The sequence below is a fragment of the Homarus americanus genome, unplaced genomic scaffold, assembly GCF_018991925.1.
Source record: "Homarus americanus isolate GMGI-L3 unplaced genomic scaffold, GMGI_Hamer_2.0 scaffold23617, whole genome shotgun sequence".
Lineage (NCBI taxonomy): Eukaryota > Metazoa > Arthropoda > Malacostraca > Decapoda > Nephropidae > Homarus > Homarus americanus.
In genome coordinates this window covers 5,012,766-5,033,956 of record NW_024720711.1, presented here as the reverse complement: position 1 = coordinate 5,033,956, position 21,191 = coordinate 5,012,766, and the positions used below count along the sequence as shown (strand labels likewise).

At 36.3% G+C, this 21,191-nt stretch overlaps 1 protein-coding gene across 2 annotated transcripts in view; it reads right to left on the bottom strand.

Annotated features, from left to right (window-relative positions):
• Positions 1-460: 460 nt before the first annotated feature.
• The window catches only part of LOC121860767, a 40,240-nt gene continuing 19,509 nt past the window's right edge, over positions 461-21,191 (bottom strand). For both annotated transcript variants that reach the window (XM_042358128.1, XM_042358129.1), the window contains exons 10-14: positions 20,443-20,531; positions 19,979-20,161; positions 14,526-14,670; positions 14,157-14,350; positions 461-9,652 (exon numbers count right to left, since the gene is read on the bottom strand). In XM_042358128.1, coding sequence (XP_042214062.1) covers positions 14,198-14,350; positions 14,526-14,670; positions 19,979-20,161; positions 20,443-20,531 — 570 coding nt within the window. In that variant the 3' untranslated portion in view covers positions 461-9,652; positions 14,157-14,197. The remainder of the gene's footprint in view (positions 9,653-14,156; positions 14,351-14,525; positions 14,671-19,978; positions 20,162-20,442; positions 20,532-21,191) is intronic.

Below are 21,191 nucleotides of genomic sequence, written 5' to 3'. Positions count from 1 at the left end.
ATAAGGTATTTCATTAGTAAAAATAATGTTGAAATTATTCCATGTTTACCATAAAAATTTTTTTGGTATTTAAGAAACTTCTGTCCAATACTTGTGTAGAATAATTGGTATGAATTGAATGGTATCATGAAGAGAGCCAAATAGTTCATTTCATATTCTATATTAAGTCTACAGTATAGGTAATATGGCAGTGGAAGATGCATTAATCATAAACTATTGGAACAAGTTACAGTAATTTATAATGGTTCCCCATTGAAGCCTGTACAACTAATTTCTACTGAATAAATAATGTTCTTATTATTTTTCATATTATATATCCTTGAAAAATATTCCAAATAGCCATAGACTATAAAAACACAAAATCTTATTTTCTTTGGCAGAATTTTGCATTTTCTATACTGATAGCAAATTTCCTGTTTTCTATCACACACACTACCCAGAGGATAAAAAAAATGAGAAGTTAAATATACTGATATTTATTAACCAAAATATATGAGCTACACTGCAACATCTACCAAAGGTCCTTTACTAGTCTACTCCTTCAGCTGTGTTGCCTACCCTAGTTCAGTAGTAACTAGTGACACAATATGTTCCTCACCTAGTAAACTTCTCTCACAACATGGACATACTTCCTCCACACCATACAAAAATTATTCAAGAAATTTTCTATGGTTACTCCAATCAATTTTAGATAGAAATATTATATGCAACACACTGACAAGTTTAAAAGCAAACATTGCAGAGAACAATAAGGAAACAAAATTATGATCCTCTCAAAGTTTAAGCCAGTCTACAATAATGTTTCACCTGTAATCTTATCATCCACATTGTAGACCAGACAACCATGAATAAGATAAAGAAGCAAAAGATATAGTCATGTATGAGACAAACATCTTACAATAATGATCAACTCACTAGCTGAAGCACATTATGTGGACGACGTGTAACTCTGATAATACTACACTAATACACAACCACCGCCACGGCAACATGGTGGCCAACTACCACATTAAATAAAATACAAAGCTAGACGAGCAATTCTTAAATAGCAGTGAGAAAATAAACAACAAAGAACATTAATATAGTACGGAGCAAAAGACAAATTTTTCGTAACAAATTTACAATGAAGGGAAAGCTTTTTCTAACCTTTGTTGATTAATGATGGGCTTGTTAGCCAGCAGGATGATGGGAGCAGAGGTGAGTGTGAGACACTACTGCTGTTACCATGTCCTGACTGTCCAAAAATAATTCCTCTGACACTTAGTACATCATAAATGATAGGAGACTTAACATATGACTGCTCCAGAATTCAAAGGAACAAATGGTTGTTCGACATAATAGTGGTCAGAACTTTCTTTTACAGTAATAAAACGGACTTTATATAAGAATTCACAAAGCTTAGGAATGTAACTACTGCATGATGACTGTTAAGTACATACAAGAGGGGCAACAAAATTGTCTTCAAGGTGGGAAATCTTGTCCCTATATAAATGGGCTTACAATGACACCTGATCAGTTATATGTACTGTATATCATATGATTCATGTTTACTAATTATCAAAGTTTTTTTAATGAGCCACAGACTAACATTCTCCTGCTTCTTCCAACACAGGACACTTCACTTTCAATATCTATTTATAATCAACATTCATAGAGGCATCAACAAGCCAAGATGTTACATTCATTTAATGTTCACAAAACATGATAACCATAAGCTATTCATATACTTTCAACGATGGCAACACGAGTGAATAAATGACTCTCTTCTCTTCTGCTTTATGCAGATGTAAAGCAGGAATGAAGCTGGAGTTAGTCTATGACTACAGGTAAAACAATACACAGGCTTTTGGACAAATGACATTACTGGCTTTTGATCTATCCAAGATGTCACCCACTACATCTCAACTTGGTTGAAGTGATGCAACACAACTGAGTAAATTTACAACACTGCAACATTACCAGGCCAATACCTTCACAATCATCATCAAAATATACAATGAAAATATTTCATAGAGCCAAGAAAGAGAAAGCCATCAAGTATTACTCAACCAAACAGTTCACACTCAACAGCCACAATCAACCATTCCTCATCACACAACAGTAGTACGTCACTTTACCAGCCTGATTATTGCATATACTGTACCTGTACAGTAATGGTCTGCAACAGAAATACTGCAATGGAAAAACATTGATTCTACCGAAGCAGTACACCCCTCCTTCCCTCCCTATACAAAAAAACTTGCACAGTATAATCTAACTGAAAAGGGCAGATGCTTGACAAAGACTCAAGTTATGTTACAGTACTCACCTCTGTCACGTTTCAAGACTTCCAGATGTTCAGTTAAATGATTCACAGCTATTAAACAAAGTATTCTTACATTACTCACACAAAGTATTTGCTGTTGTGCAAAAATAATGAATTACAGAACTTGCCACAACAATTTTGGAAGACCGTGAAAATATGGATACTATATAAGGCAAACACAGACATATTCTGCCAGTTTTCTATTTGTTTCCATACACTTTCTTTATTTATATGTTATTTTAGCAAGGATATGTTTTTGATTCTATAAAACATCTATAACAAAGCATGATTTTTCAAAAAAATAAAAATAAATAAAAATGTTTGATAGGTGTGCACCACTAACCTGAACAACTACAAATCCTGAAATAATGTAATGTAACTTCTCATGCAACACTGAGCCAGCTTGTTACACAATAATCACTCTAGTGTTACAACTCTGGTGGTAATTCAGAAGAAAAATAATTCATGGACAATCCTGTCTGGTAATTCAACGTACTACTCTACAGTACATAAATGTCAGTATCACACAACCAATTGTACTCAACTCAAACAAACTGTACAGTAACACATGACCAATCCTAATAATTCATAACTGCACTATTACACTTGAACAATTTGACAGTCACAATCAACCAAATTACTCATATCTAACCAAACCTATGCGGTACTGTAATACAAATGACCTACTGATATGACAGTCACACTTAATACTACACAGGCACTTAACCAATAACACTCTAATCAATGTCAAAGGTACATCCAACCAAATCTATCCATACTCTACCTACCCCGAGAATTGTCCTTTACAATTCCCACAACCATACTTAATCAATGCTACAGTCTAACTTAAACAAGCATAATAAGATGTTATAACAACCAACACATTCATTCAATCAACCCGAGTGGCATAAAATTTTCAAAAACATTCACCTCACTTTAGTCATGCTCACAGAACATGATGGTCAAAGTCAGTATACAGTAATTATCAATTTCATTCAACCCAATCTATATTCAGTCACTCTACAGCCATAAACAATCGACTTTTAGATTTATACTTAACACTTGTCACTGTAACTTTCTGCCCCATAATAAATTATAACTACAGTATTAGGATCTCGACAATACTACCAACCTAAGACTTGCCTACGGGTGTCTTAGAATCTAACTATACTACATAGTGTGCGTACCAAGGCAGGACATTCAGGTATCCCCGTGCTCACTGTGTCAGCTAGGCATCAGCCACTCTACCTCTCTTATAGTTTTTCACTGATATAGCATGACGAGAGGGGAGCGAGGGTGTCTGTATGTCTCCACCCAGTCAGCACATGATACACTCAGTACTTTCTAACTGAGACTACTTAGTATAATATTTATAAGTACATTCACTTTTACCTACTACTTCTTAAGACAATGAACAACAAATCTACATTACAAAGTACGTGAAGGTTATAAAGAACCTTAGGCTATAGAAAATGTTCATACAACAAAACTCCTCTCTTTTTTTTTTCATACACATAATAATCAGTAGACTGACTGTCTAATAACTTGGGTAACTAAATGAGTGCTGCTGACCTATGATAAGGTATCCATAAAGGTATCCATAAACTGTCATCATCAAAATGATCGCTAAATTTTCTATATTACTGTTAAGCCACTTTCTATATTCACTGTTATGGCCATTACCAAAAATTCTTAATAAAAAAAAAATTGTGGAGGACCCTTACTGAAACATGTGACTTCCTATAAAGGAAAGCCTTAAGTACATAATCATGGCACATGAGTTAGTACAGTTCGCATTCTCCTCCTCCCAGGATGGCAAATTACTCTTAGTTCTCAGCAGATCATAAAATCACCTTTGACCATAAATTATTATTTTCTTATTTCTAGCGTGTGTGTGTGTGTGTGTGTGTGTAGGGGGGGGGGGTTACACACAGTGGATGAGAAGCCAAGTTTAGTCTGAGGCTTTGACATGACAGACTGATGACCTCAGTGCACACAACACCATTAACCCCTTCACTATGGGGATGCCACTTTTATTATTTCATTTAGCTAACACCAGATGATTTTATTTAGCAGAGAGAGAACCCCAGGCATAAGATCAAACTAACCTCTCAGAGCTTTCAGTATACCTCCAATCACCATCAGGCCATTATGGAGAGGCCATGGTGCACTGAAGTCATGCTGCAGTGACTGCATAGTGCTGAGTGGCAATGGCACAGAGTGGCCCTAGCACAGTGGCCAAAGTACAGAGTGGCAATGGCACAGAGTGGCCATGATAAAAAATAGCCATGATGCAGATTAGCCATGGTGCATAGTGGTCATGGTACAGTGGCCATGATGTAGATTAGCCATGGTGCAGAGTGGTCATGGTACTGTGGCCATGGTGCAGAGTGGTCATGGTACAGTGGCCATGATGCAGATTAGCCATGATGCAGAGTGGTCATGGTGCAGAATGGTCATGGTACAATGGCCATGATGCAGAGTGGCCACAGTGCAAGTACAGTAGCCATGGGACACAGTAAACATGGTACAGTAGCCATGGGACACAGTAAACATGGTACACTAGCCATGGGACACAGTAAACATGGTACACTAGCCATGGGACACAGTAAACATGGGACACAGTAGCCATGGGACACAGTATCCCTGGGGCACAGTAGCCATGGTACAGTGGACAAAATAAACAGTGCCAGACTTCAATCAGTCACTAAAACAAGTGCTGTAACAATATATTCTGCGGAGGTATTTATGAAATATAATTTTGTAAGATCTCTACTGTACTGTATATGCCAATCAGTGTAAATCTGCAGGTGTGAGAAATAACACTGGTGTTTATGATTTAGAGTTACTGCAGTAATTAATTGGTCAGGAACTGAATTTGTCAATAATTGTCACCTGTTTGTTCAAAAGGAAGCACTGTATATGGTACATCTGTCATCTTAGTGTTGTAATATTAAACATTATAGATGCTGTTGACCTGCTTCCATGGAAGTTAGCCACACAAGCTTCCAAATATTTTTTTTATATGCCTTTATGGGGAAGCCAACAGTACAGCTGGGACACTAGTGACAAATGACACAACATAAGTTAACACCACCAGCTAGGATACTCTGGCAACCTCTACTCAAGAACTACATCATGTGTTGCCTTGTCCACTTAAACTTAACCCTTCCTCATGACACTCCATTGTCCAGCTGGCATATTTATGTATTACAGCAATAGTACAAGATAAGTGGAATTAATAGAGCATGCAATGAGGGAGGAGTTAAAAAGTTAACTAATATTTTTCTACTATTACATATTCACTGTAAAAATCATTGGTGTCGTTCTTGACTATAAATAGTGGCAAGTTAAGGCTAGCAGACCACTGCCATCTTATATTAATATTTTACACCTTTTCTTTACCTCCCAATCTAATTGGGATAGAGAGATAAACCTACACAAATGTTAGAAAGAGTTAAAAGCCTTCTACAAGAGAACAAGAACTGGTTGTATTTATAAGACCACCACTTAATGATTAAACCATTAAAAATAGATATACTTTACAAACTATAGAAAACAGTACAGTACTATTAAATACAGTACACTGAAGCAAAAATCCCTCCACATGAACACCTAAGTCCATTAAGAAAGTGAGTAAAGATGAAAATGATATTCCTGTGGGAGATTCCCATAAGCATTTGGATTAAGTGTTTGATATGAGAGATAAGTGGTGGTAAGGCATCAAAAACTCCTGCTTCCTCAGCTTCATGGCACAGCATCACCAATCAAACAATGACAAACAAAAGTGTTTCCTTCCCCAAATTTACACCATCAAGGCTGGTTCTAACCATCCAATAATGTCATCTTAAGGTAACAAACAAACAAAAACAATTGTGGCATTCTCTTGAGGTAATCCTCTGATCAATTGCAGTACAGTATATAAATAATAATGTGACCTTCACTACCTGGTTTCCCTTCAGTCTTTCTTCTATAATGCACTATAATCTTACAGATCACTTGTCAAAGGTTTTTCTAATAATATTCCAATTTAAGTATTTTAGGAAGACAGGAAATTTTTTGGGGTTACAAGTGATAATAAAATCCAACTATGGAAAAATTAAGCAAATGAGGTCACAAATGATATAGTTACCATTTTTTTTAACCCTTGTTATCAACTTTGTGGATATCATGAGTATCTATTAACACCATTCCAGTATTCTTTACATGAGAGTTGCACCACCTCCTTGTTGTAGGTCAGGTGGGTCATAACTCTTATGCACAACATGTTTAAAATACTCCTGAGAGACATAAAACAAGGAGAGACCAAACTAAATTACCATGCCAATTTTCAAAAGAAGTACAGTATCTTCAACTCCCACAAACATAGGATCAATAGAGTTTAGAGTTTATATATATAAATGTCTTTAAAAAATCTATACAAGTCTTGTATGTCTTACTATTTAACTGAAATTGCAATAATTGTCAATTATTCCTGAAGAACTAGCTGCATTCCACACATGAATTTAAGTTTGTTTAAAAGGCATTTTGGGGATCATCTAGAGTCATGAAGTATGACACCCACATTTTACAGTACTATATATGAAACTCCCTCCCATACAGTTCCCATCCTTGGGGATCGCCACAATAGAAGGGCCTCCTGGCCTCCCTATAATCATAGTACACTACATATTTTGTTCACATTCCCTATTCCCTTTACCCACTTCCCCTATTTAAGGTTGTACTATATGGTAATGTTTTCACTTCTATTAGTAATTCATAACTACAATTACTGAGTATTCTAATTCTAACTCATCAGTGAATGGTGTTGAATTCTTTATCTTACCTGCCCTGCCCTGCCCTGCCCTGCTATAATACAATCTTGCCAGAATCATGAGCACATATACATACACCCTCCTGTATACAAGGTCTTCAATCACTGTAAAATGTTGTATACATGATAAAACCCTCCCATTAACTTCCAACAGTAAATTGTTGATCCATAAAAAAACAAAACTATTTTACCAAAATGATAAAAACTACTATCTAGGGATACCTGTAGAAAGTAAACAATACTGTACATGTATTATCAACTGCAGATATTTAAATTTGGTAAAAAATTTGCCATATTCAATTCTTAGTGCATTAGGAACCAAAATCTAATCAAGATAAAGTATACAATTCTTAGTGCATTATACTTGGCAATGCTACACCTTTTATATTTTTAACACACCAGGAAATTTCTAAATTCTAATACTGTACTCAGTAAAAAAATCCAGAGGGCAAAATAACATCATATTTTGAGATAGATGATTCCTGCTAGTATGAAGTAAATATAAAATTAGTAAAGCAGTTTTTGCAATGAATTCACCATTGCATGGCTAATTTTGCTACAGGTATTTGCTTTTCAAAACTATCTCTCCCTTTACATTTTGACTCATAGTTTAGTTCACACAAGTTGGAAGTTCCACCCTGTAAAACATTATGTAATGATAATTAAAGCATCATCTGTTCTACCTGTACCCAACCTACCCAGTCTGCTATGCCAAACACTTGGTCTTGACAGAATATAAATTACTGTACCATGAATACGAACTTGTAAGATCATAATCTACCAAAATTATGACCAAACATAACTAGAACCTAGCATAATTATATTCTAACATAACTATAACCTGGCATAATTGTGACCAAACATAACCAGGACCTAACACAACTACTGTACAACCAGGCATAATCAACATCTAGAAAATCCATGAACTAATATGCTGTACTAAGGAGATTAACATCCTTAGGACCTAAGATAATAATAAAGCCCTCATATAAATGGGACCTCTTGTAATTAGGACCTAATCATTTGACTTAAATTCCAAAAATAAACTAACAGGCAACACATTAAGGTTCCCTACTCCCCAGTGTAGTGATGGCTAGCTAAGTGTTATAACTAAATGTGAAGTTTCATTACAAAGACTCTCCCCTCTGTTAAGACATAACACACACACACATACACACATACACATATAAATCAAGGCTTAACCTCAAAGCAAATGACAGCCACTGGAAATAGCACATCCCTGGCTGTCAAAATTTTTTATAATTCTAAAATCACTTATGTTAGCAACAGTTTCCATTATTCTAGACAAGAACCTGCTACAGTATTCTTTCAAAAAAAATTTGAAATCAATTCATACAGTCTATGGAAACTTATTGAACAGAAAACCTATCTGACACTGCTATATCCCTCAAAGCTTTTGGACGGGGGAAATATTAAGTATACACTGCCTTAAGTAGAACATGTATAAGTTTTGCATCAAGGACAACAACGTAAGTATACAAGTTGTGAAATATATATTCACCAGGCAGAAACACTGGGTAAGACTATACACATACACAAGTTGTTATGGTATCCCACCATGATGATAAAACCAGGTATACCTACACATTTATACCAAGCTGGGGGGCCAAAGTCAAGAGCAAACACTCACATTTATAACAAGTTGATAGTTATAAATTATAGTGTAGTAGATGACAGTTATAAATTATTGTATAGTAAATGATAGTCATAATTTTTTAATTATAGTGTAGTATATGATAGTTATAAATTACTGTGTAGTAGACATGGAGGTAGAATAAGGGTGGAGGCGGCATGAGCGGTGTGTAGCGCTGTCGGGAGTGAAGCCAGCCAACCGCGCTGCCGCCATACTCCGGTTGCCAAGAGCCCGCTGCCAGCATGAAGAGAGTAAAAGTTTCGAGTCAAAGCAAAACTTCACAATTCAGGTGAATAAGTAGTAACAGTCGGTTGCCCAATGTGCTTTGTAACTTGCCTCTAAAAATCTGATACACCACCAGCACAATTTTCTAATACACTTAAGCTTTCTTCACTAATCAGACACTTTCTTTTTAACTCAGATATTACCTTTTTTAAATCACTGTTTTTCTTTTTGAGATGATTTTTAGGCTGTTGTAGTACCTTGATTATCTTTCTTGAGGCAACAAGCCGAGCTTCTCTGTGACTAAGTTTTCTTTTTAGCGTGTCATATTCACGTGAAATAGGTTCAGTTAATGTAGTTTCGTTGATGCAAGCTGATGAGGAAGAGTTATCTTTACCTCGACTGTGAACCACAGAAGGGATACGTTTAGCTGGAGATTTTCTTTTCATTGCAACATTTTTCTGTAGATGTTTGGGAAAAGCTTCAAATATACTAGGAACAGCTCCACTACAAAGCCAAACATATGATAAAGGTGTTCGGTCTATGTCCTCGTCTCTTGAAGTGCTTTGAGCACCGCCGTGTATGCTTAGATGCAACAAAATTTTCACGTCTTGTTGCCCGAACCCATTCCTGTCTTAAGGCCTCATCTTTAGGAAAACTGCAAATTAAGAGAGAAAAACTACTTCTAGAATGAAAGCTTTTAAGAAAAAAAAATTATAGTATCCTGAGACACAATGATCTTTACTGCGACATACCACACATGGCTGGCAATATGCATACCGGGTAAGCTTAATTTTTTATGTTAAGAAACAATATCAATTTCCACTGTATGTATTAATACTGAATGCTATATGGCTGATGTTGCTATGAAGCAGGACGTTTTTAAGCTCAAACAAATTAAAATCTAAGAAATATTCTTACATATTTTTTTCCATCAATAATGACATCTCTATCAGTGAATAGTTTAATATAATCCCTCTTGTCACATGATTTATATCTCACTTATATGCAGTGCATGCACAGATTGTCTACTGTATATTTAAAATAGCCCTTAAAACGAGAAGGGTTGAGGAGATGTATGCACTGTAACTGGTTACACAAGCTTGCCACATAATCGCAAATTTTTTTCACTTTATACTTAGTTCTACAGTGGGGTATGCTATAACGAACAGATTCTACTACGAATATTCCTATAACGAACGGTTTTACCTATAAAATTGAGAATGCTATAACGAACACAACTCCTACAATGAACGCGGATGAATACAGGACTATTTCGTCTGGCGCATGAATATTGTTGTACCGCGGCTCACATAAAGAGCGTCAGGCGCCATATTGGTTCATTGTGTAGTCAGTGCACCACTGAACTTGTTGAATTTTCGTCTTTTGATATGGAAATTCGTGTTATTTTTATAACTATTTTGTTATACAAGTGTACAATTGTAACAATGAATCGTCAAAAGCGAGTGAGAAAGCTAATAACCTTTGAAACTAAGAAAGAAATTATAAATAAACAGACAAAGTGCCTGTAAGACAGTCACCAAAGAGGGCTAGGAAGGATGACTCCTCTCCTTCCACCTCTTCTCCATAATGCTCTCCTCTCCCCTCCTCCTCTGCCTCCTGTCCTGCATACTAACAACACTAAGGTAAGATAAAGTACCGTATTTTTTACAATTTCCACAGAAATTTTTCAGTGTTAAGTGGTTGTATTTGGGGGCCTGGAACGGATTAATCCTATAACGAACGAGGTTCTAGAACCAATTAGATTCGTTATAGCATACCCCACTGTATATCATTTAAGAAATTACTTACTGATGAAATGTAAGATGAGGAACTAAGGTCTTGTCCAACCTAGCAGTACATCCATAAGCAGGACACGATACTGGCATTTTTATGTTATACACACAAAGAGAAACATGTGCACCTGTGAGCTGGTGACTGTTAACTGGCGGGACACAGCCGCGACCGAGCCACTTTTGCCAACCACAATATGGCCGCCGGCAGCTCATAGTGACCTCACTTTTCTGAGCGGATGCCGCCGCCACCCTTATTCTACCTCCATGGTAGTAGATGATAGTTATAAATTATAGTGTAGTAGATAATGTAATCACAGACAAAGGTTATGACTTGTCCCCTCAAAAACAAACCCAACAATGTTATAAGAAAGAAATTTTTGAGTAATTTACTCTAAAACACCTGAAAGTATGCTGACTTTAGTATTCTAAGCATCATGTGTGAGGCATCACACAGCTGTAAACTTGGAAAAATGAATTATGGAACAAAGACATGTGGGAATATTGCTCACAAAATATGATGGCATGAATTTTTGTTTTTTATAATAAAGGGATAAAGCAGCAATACTAATGGCAATATTCTGAGAAAAGAATGAACCAGTATGGACAGAGGCTCAGTGAGTATAATGTGTATGAGCTACCATCACCAAGCTCCCAATAGACTGATCTTCTTAGGGGAAAATATTGCCATCCTTTGAAAGACAACATTATGTACTTTAATACCTATCTTTATAAATATAGTTGAGCATGTCTTCTATACATTGTTTAACAGTGTTAGGATGGGGGTGCAAAAATATTCTCAGTTCCAAATATCTATGATTTTTTTTTAATTTTCCACCAAACCCTTATTCTGTTTGGGAAGTAAATCTTTTAACTTTACATTGAGGAGGTTGTGGTGGTGCATGTTAATAACTGGCAGTCTTACTGACTACGTTATCATTTGTTACTGGGCAAAATATAAGTCATACAATGGGAACCGTTACTGGTCACACTGGTGGCTCCATGATGTCAGTGTTACTGGCCACAGCTGTATGATCTAACAAGTATCATTCATTTAAGCCTAAACAAGTCACCATCTGCTCATTACAACCAGTTAATAAACTTAATATCTTTCCAAACTGCTCACAACATGTTTCCATCTACATCTACTGGGAATTATTGTTTTGCTTATTGTTTTTTGTTTCTAATGATAATTATGACTGCAATTTATAAAGGGGAGGTGAAACAGTTTATGTCTGCATTATGATACCATCCTTGCTGGCGATTCACAAAATTTACAAATGTTAGTGAATGAGTTTGCAAGAGCAAGCACTAAGAACATGTTAATGATGAAGGGAAACTCATGTTGTGGGCATGTATGTATATCAAACATTTACCTGTATCATTGTCCTTATGCAGTACAAAATCTCAGTAAGGCTAATTACTGATGATACACCTCAAGTTATTTATGACTCCAAGATCTTCTTAGGTAAAAAACCCATATACATAAACAGAAGCTTAAAAATTGAAGTAAAACAGTAATTTGTGGAAATTTTTCCAAAAGAGCTAACATATTCCCCAAGAACAAGAAAGGTAAAGTGGTGCATCACATGATTCTGCTGCTATCTTTAACCCCTTTAGTGGTGAGAACTTAAATTGACAATACCCCTCTCCTCTTCATTGGTGACACTGTCAAACTAAGACTAATTTCATCCAACCACATATCAAACTCATGTAATCCTATTTCTCATCTACAAAATTCTTATACATTTGAAAACATAACTCAGGAGTCATAAATATGTTACCTCGTACATTACCATTACAAGTTAGCTTATCAAGGTGTTTGTGGGTACAGACTGCCAATCTTTCTGACCAGGGAGTCCATGCAATTATATCATCATAACTCAGGATCAATCTGATGAGAGTAATACTACTTCACTTTATAAATCTCAAAGTCATCAACTAGTCACCAAGTAGTTTGTAGTGTAGCTGGGAGAGAGTAGGGTAACCCCTCACCTTCATTTTTATCTGAGTGATAAGAAATGGACTTCTGGTGAAAATTATGTTCCAGAAATATTCCTACCGTACTGATAACCACAATACTTGTTAGTTTTTTATGACATTTTCAAAAAGCCACTCTAAATTACACTCACCACTGAAGAGGTTAATATACAAAAATGGCTTATTCTTACAAGTACATATACTGTACATACCATCATGACATTGTTTGTGACACTTGGAGGTGTTGATACACCACTAACCACAACAGCAAAATATAGTTTTGACCTTACCTATCATGATAGCACGTAAAGAGACACATTAATAAAAAGTAGTCACTCACTAAGTCCCTCATATGGGAAGACTTACAAGTCAATTAAAGTTACCCCAAAAATGCTTGAGGTTTAAAAAGTGTTTTCCAGCTGTAGTTACATACATTAGCTTTACCTGAGGAACACAAATACTTCCACCAAACACTCCTCCACAACTCCACTTACCGGTAATTTATAATTAATTCTGGCGATTTCCTAACAGTTTTCAGATGCCTAGTGCTAGAACAAACAAAAAGATGTGGCCTATCTTGTCACAGAACACTGACGTCTTCTTAAATGTGACCCATGAAATATTGGCAGTGATTATGACACTTTCACAATAACATCATCATATAGTGTTTATCCTTCTAATAGATCAACATAATCTACTATCCTTCACAAAAAAATATTTAAATAAATAAAATAAATATATAAGCTCCTTCATGTTATAGCATTTATATAACTTTCATGTCTAGCTGTAAACTTACCTAGGTGTTGTAACCCCCTAGTAATAGATAAAGATAATCTCTCACAACATACACATATGCCCTCCAGACTCATTCTCGTGTCAGATAATGGCAGCATATGACCTAAACTGTTGCGCCGCCAGGTAGTAGAAGTCATGACAAACTGTTGCATAAGCTAACAGAACTATGAAGTATTTAATAAGTTAACTTTTGATGTTATATTCTTTTAGATGGTTAGCTCATGATAAACTGCTGTATCAAATTAGTCATAACACAATGTTGTATGATGAAGTCAGTTCACGTTACTACAGATGGTCCATTCATAACATAATGTAACGGCAAGAGGACTGTTTATACTGCACTGTATATAATGGAACAACGGGTGGTCAGCTGGTAATACACTCAAGCTTTTTGCTCAGTTCAGGTTACCTGCTAAATGGTAGTCAGGTACTTCCAGGGAAATAATGAGATCGTCAACTGTTTGTGTGGTGTTGACTGCATCATTCAACACCATCAGAGTAAACTTAAGACTATCCCTCACTACCTACCAAGAACTAGTGTACAGGTATAAGAACAAAGGCCTCTAAGCCCTTTTGGCGTAGGCGGTGTCGTACCAGGAGTTTTGTTGTGAGTGCGGTGTGACCCTCATCATCTTTTATGACAGCAGGTTGACATAGCGTTGCTTTAAGGTTGCCCACGAGAAGGTATTGAGATCCAAGTTGACCTTTTTAGAACGAACCAACTGTGGGCGCGTACACCACTGGGCAAGGCTCTTCTGAAGTTGCTGTGTTGTATTGTACAGGCACTCCTGAGGGAGGGAAGGAGGGAGGCAAGCATATAGGCATGATATCCTCTTTAAGACCTTAATTTACTGTACATTTTAAAAATATACTGAAAGAGAAGCTCAAACCATATATCAACAAGCTGGAGACTACCTCCTACTCAGAACACTAGAGACATTTCATCTCTCTGTTGTACTGTACCTGAGGGAAAATTTCTGGGTAAACCAGTCTGTTGGGACATATTGGGAAGCAACCGGCCCCAACTGCTTCTAACATGGCAACACCAAAGAACTCATGGTGCGCTGTTGACACTACCACATCTCCTGAGTGCAACAATTCCCAATATCTGAAAAAGAGTTTTGGAGAAGAAATGTATACCAATGATCGTCACATTTTGTAACAATCATTTTTTTGGAAAATAATAAACAAAAGTTCAACCTTTCTCTCATATACTGTACATTATACAAGTATATCTCCACAGAGCATCCCCAGTAATTTCACATCTGCTTCCGTAACTAGAAGATGCAAAGAAATGTATTTGTAGAGCTTGGGGTCTTTATAACATTTATATAATACAGTGATATCTCCGTTAGCCGGAACAATTGGTGCAGAGCACTTCCGGGAATGAGAGATTTCTGGGTAACGAGACGCCTCTCTCGAACCCGGAAAAAAATCCCTCATCCCCAGAATTTTCCGGGTAACGGAAAAATTGTCTCGGAATTTCTAGAAAATGTGCCTGATTTTCATCTCTCAAACCCGGAAAAGAACTCCTCCCATCCCCGGAATTTTCCGGGTAGCGGGAAATTTTTTTTTCCGGAAAATGTGCCCCTCGAAAAATAGTTCCCAAAGCCAGAAGTTTCCGGAAAATTACGGCTTTGGAAACGATTTTCCGAGAAAATTTCAATTCCGGCTATCGGCGAGTTCCAGGTTTGAGGGATTCCGGCTAACGGAGATATTTATATACAGTAATATATAATATTTATAGAATATATAAATATTTTATCACACATACACCTCAACAGTTGATGGACTGGCTAATTGGGGGTTTGGGCATTTTTTTGATGGACCAGTCAGGCTTAGGTACCCTAAGGTAACAAAGACTGGACAACTTCCAACAATTTGGTGTCTGTCAGTATTTAGCATGGTGCAACTAATGATTTTTACAGCAGTAGATGCTATGGGGATATAATGGTAATGTATTCATAAAGTGCACAGTGGGAGTTAAGTTTAGTCTCCTAATTCAAATACAACCCAAGTTTTCTATGAATCTAAAGCCCCAATATAGTGTCAGGTGGGGATGTGGTGCAATGCCTGTTACTACAGTGTCTGGTGGAGCCAAAAGGAAAAATTAATATTTAAATGTCAAATTGCATCAAAATCTAGAAGAGAACTGACTTGAAAAATAAGTATCAAAATAATGATACATATTCACCACTGAGAGAATGTTGCTGAGCACTCAATTGCATCATCGGGTTCCTGTTCAATACGGGTGAGACGTCTGGTGACTTAAGTCTCCTGTCTTAACGTTAGCCTGGCAGATCACTTGTGGAGTTGATGGTGCATGGACTCTGGACTGGTGCATTAATTATAGCAGGCATTTGTTACTGCTTTGTACTTGGTATTGGGTGCAGTTCTGATATATAATTGAAATCGTTTTAGTCAGTGCAGTCGGGAAAACTCAACTTCAAATGAAATTGTATGCAAATGAATAAATACAGAGGGAATTTTTTTAAATATAAGAAATTGTGTCTACACTTTCTCTTCATCAAAACATGTATTGAGGACTACTAGAGAAAAAGTGACAAAAAAGAAAAGTAATTTCATATATTGCCATTGAAGCCAATGAAAATCTTATCATCAGTGTGTTTAGTCTAAAACCGACGACTGTCATCAAGGCCAACCTTAGGATAAAAGAAGTCCAGGTCAAGGAATAATTTTAGGGGCCCTTATGGTATTTTCATACTTTTTGCATGTTACTACCTATACAATCTACTTTGTTCAAATTTCTAAAAAAAAAGTTTATATAATTGCAGATGGAAGTGTAGTATAAATTAAAATAAACAACCAATACAGTAGTCCCTTGCCAACCACGGGGGTTAGGTTCCAGAAAAACTCTGTGGTTAGCAAGGCTAATGGGAAATAGGGGGTTAAGATCCATGGCTGTGAATGACACTCATCAAAGCCTAAGTTGCCTCTCCCTTCAATAAATAATACATATAAAACAGCTTAATATAAATGAAATAGTAATATAAATTTTACAGTACAGTACATCTCCGTCGAGACGGCATGTTGCTATAAAATAAGAAAAATTAAGTGTGTGTGTGTGTGTGTGTGTGTGTGTGTGTGTGTGGGGGGGACACTTAGCAGGTCACCAAGTTAAACTGTCCCTGTAAGTACATCCCCTTAGCTCTCCCCCTAGACAGGCCAAGGCATGTTATTGTTATTTTTCAACTTGTATTTTCAGGTAGATATATAAGTACTTTTATTTTTATTTTTTTTTACTGTTACATGCACACACAATCGTTCATACAGAATTTGTAAAAAATAAATAAAAAAATAAATAAAATTAAAGAAATGATTATCTTAAGGTCAAAAAATTAAAAATAATAAACATTTCTTACATCAGCGAGAGTTAGCCTACGATCACAGGAGATGGGAGCGCGCTCCTATCTCCTGTGCCCTAAGTGAAATAATTCCCAAATAGCAATGCATTATTTTTTCTTCTATTTTATTTATTAGTATTAATTTTATTCATTCCACACATTTACAGATGAATACATTGGAACACAAGAGGGGAAATGATGCCACATTAAACTGCAAATACTCAAAATTCAATGCCGCGGTTAGTGAAATGGTATACAGAGTAAAAACAGTGGACACCCGAAATCCGCAGATGGTAAATCTGTGGTTGGCGAAGGACTACTGTATACGTTATCTATTATACTCAATACAGCTTACACTAACAGCTCATTTATTTTGATGCTGAATATGCATGCATACAGGAATAGAATATAATGAAAAATATAATGTAAGACAACTTAGACAATTAACATATTATACAACCCAAGTTATACCTTACGGGCTTTCTGTCATGGAAACACATGTACAGTCCCCTTCACTAGTGTGTTTACAAGGGCTCATCAGGTTTTGTGCAGTGTGGCAGCCTTGTGTTTGCTTACATCTGACAGAAAAAACTTGCAATAGTAAACATACAGTAAGTCCTCGTTTAACGTTGCCCCCGATAACGTTGTTTCGTTATAATGTTGCTATTCTTTAGATACCCATGATTTGGATAACGTTCCGCCGATTCAGTATAACGTCGTCACGGATTACTTTGTACGACGCATCCTCCTCTCTCATCTTGGCACGGAGCGTCGCCAGTCTTTGTTAAGCTACCACAGCGTTCATGCATGTTTAAGTGTTTTTGCTCTTAATAATGTACTCTAACCAGTCGAAATGGCTTCCAAGAGCCCATCAAGTGCTACTGATGCTAGTGTTGTGAAGAAGCAACGTAAGACCAATAGCCTTGCTACGAAAATGGAGGTTTTAAACCAAGAGGAGGAGCCACCCCCCCCGGGTCTCAGTGACTCACCACCCTCCTCCTCCGCTCCACTACCCACCACTCGTTCCACACCTCCGTCCATCAGTGAGTACAAAACAAAATGATTTAGTTTATTTATATACAGTGACGCCTCGGTTAACGAAATTTCGGTTAACGAATTACCATCCATAAGAATCTTCAATTCGGTTAACGAAAAAAAAATGATTAACGAAATCCTTACGAAAATCACGTTTTATTTTGAACATCAGCTGATAAGCTGAGGAGGTACTCAGCCAATTCAGTAATCTCTACTATGTTTACATTTGTTTCCAATGGAGTAAATATAAAGAAAATTGTGCTCTTTAATATTTGTGCATTTTTTATACAGTATTAAAATTATTGGTCATTCTAAAATTTAGCCATCCAAGCTGTCTACATAAAGTTTTTCAACTATTATTTTTGGCTCGATATATGTAACTTTATTCATTTATTGAAATTCATTTACATGAACACACTGTCCTATGGACAAAGCTGAACTGTACATGTAATCAGAATAATGTACAAAATGATTACTAAAATTTTTGTCTAGTGCAAACTATGGCATGTTTACATTCAAATTAATCATTATCTTATAAGAATTCCAGCAATGTAAATTATATTGTCCCCGGTCACATCTATGAAATTTTATAAGCAAAAAACAAAAACTCAATCTAAAGGAAATAAATAAACAAATAAATACTTCACTAGACCTCTCAGAGCCAACTGTCAAACCATACCACCTCACCTCCCACTACCCCCCTCACACTACCTCCCTCCCTCTCCCCCATCTACCCCCTAGGCTTACAGTTTTTATCTTATATAATATCTCAGACGAAAGTTAGAACATAATTTGCATTGCTTGAATCCTTGCAAGACAGCGAATAATTTGAATATAAACGTCATATATTTTGCACAAGAGATAAAATTAATCACCTGTATCACATTACTTTATGCGTTTTTGGCTTTACTTTGTATATACTTTTCTGTGAGCTGGAACCAATTACCCAATATCCCATTGAAACAATGGTTTCGGTTAACGAAATTTTTGGTTAACGAACGACCCTCTGGAACGAATTGAGTTCGTTAACCGAGGGACCACTGTATACCGGGTATACTATTTTCTATAAAAATGCCATTGAATTTCTGTATATGTAATGTATTTTTATGGGACAAAGAGAGGCTGGGAAACGTAACTCCCGTATTTTATCTATTTCTTATGGGGAAAATTTATTCCGTTAACGTTGTTTCCATTTACGTCGCGGTTTTCAGGAACGGAATTATATCTGGAATGTTTATAAGATGAGTCCCTGTAAACGTACCAGTGATGGGGACTGTACAGTATAAAAAATAAAATAAAAATACTAATATTAATAATTTTCACACCTCAAATCAGAAATCACTATTAATTTGTAATGTTTTGCTGTTACAAAATATATTCTATAAATTTGGTAATAATTGGAAAAAAATTAAATATGAGAGATATTCTTGTATCACTTTTAATCTTCCAGCTACATTCTCATTCTTCAGTTCATTAACTATTATAACTTTCTCCTTTCTCTGAGTCTTCTTCATCATGAACCTTTCATTAACTTTTAAACATTTTTAAATCTGTCCACATATTTCCTGAGAACCTTAATGCAATATGAATACATTACTTGATCAGCTTCACTACACAAAACTGGTATTTATTAAGGACATGTTAGAAGGATCCCAAAGAAGAGGATGATAAAGACCATACACAGACACACTATAGTAAATGCACCGGTTAGGGGAGATTGAAGAGAACAGAAAATAAGAATTGTGTGGATACAGGTAGGAGATATATAGAGATAAGGTGGCTTGGAAGCTCTTCTGTCATGGCCACCCACTCAGAATGGACTTCCTTGAGGTGGTAAATTATGATAATTTAGATGAGATATAACAACAAAGTTGTACAAGAAAATGAGCCATTTGTGAACATGATGAAGACAGGACAAAAGCTGTATGGACCAGAAGAGAAAGTGATCTCATGTTCATATCCATAAATAGATAAAAGTATTGAGTGTTGATATAAAATTATATAACTAATTCTTACTTCTCCTTGCTTTCTGCATAACCCCAGTGTGTGATGAAATTTGAAAGTCGCTGACGAGCCTCGACAAACACCGGGGGATTCTCTGTGTAAGACTGGCCCAAAACACATACACGGAAATTCAATCCTGCTTCTGCTAGTTGAAAGAGAACTTGAAACATGGTGGCTGGATCCTTGTCATGCTCCCTGGGGGGAATAAGAGAGGATGGTGGTGTTATAACTGTGATAAAAACACCACTACAGAATTATATACAATACAGGTAAAAGAAAATATTTTCCTAAGGGCAAACACATAGGGGGAATATACATTTCTTTGTACACAAGTAAACCCCCCCATCCCCCAAGAGAAAGCCCAGGACAAAGATAACACTATATCTGTTTGTATAGTAAAAACAGAGGGTGACCTATAACTTAAGCAATTCTCCTGGAGACACTTAAGGAGAAACTCCAAACAAGACATATCTTACCAGCGATGGGGCCAGATGATGTGAAGGGGTTCCAGGGCATCCTTGGGGCAACGAGTTTTGTGAGAGATGTTTACTGGGAAGTAGATTACCTGGAAGTTACAGTTGTCTTTAAATTTTATTAACATTAATCACTGCAGTGTTTCAGATAAGGGGGCTACTGAATGACAGAAAAAGCCATGGAGGTCTAATTTTGAATGGGAAGCCAACAGAGATCTAACAATTGATTCAGAGAGACATAATAGGTTTAGCTAATGACTAGGAAAAGTAATTAAACATGTAGCTTAAATAACAGGAGAATTGCTGAGGAAAAATGATGATGGATGAGTTATGGAATACTAAGTTGAGGGATGTAAGCCAATACAGTATAAGCAACATCTTAAAAGAGTGAAGAATGATTCAATCTCAAACTTCTGCCATATTTTTAAATAGTTCTAAAACACCAATATTTTTTTTAATAAAACAGAGACTGACTGGCTTAATATTGAAGCATAAGTATGACAGGCATGGGAGCATTTCACAGATGTAAACAATGTCGTCATCAGTCCAGGAACTGTGGACAAAAAACATATCAAACAAATCGCATGACGCCTGGGGAAGGCATACTCCATTGTATTTCTTGATTATAGCACCAGGTAATTATAATTTTCAATGGGTGACCAAAGGGCTTGGTTTGAAATTTACCATGGTCTAAGCTATCAAGCCAAGCAAAATTAAGGAAAAAAAGTTACCTGACCCATACTCTAACCAGC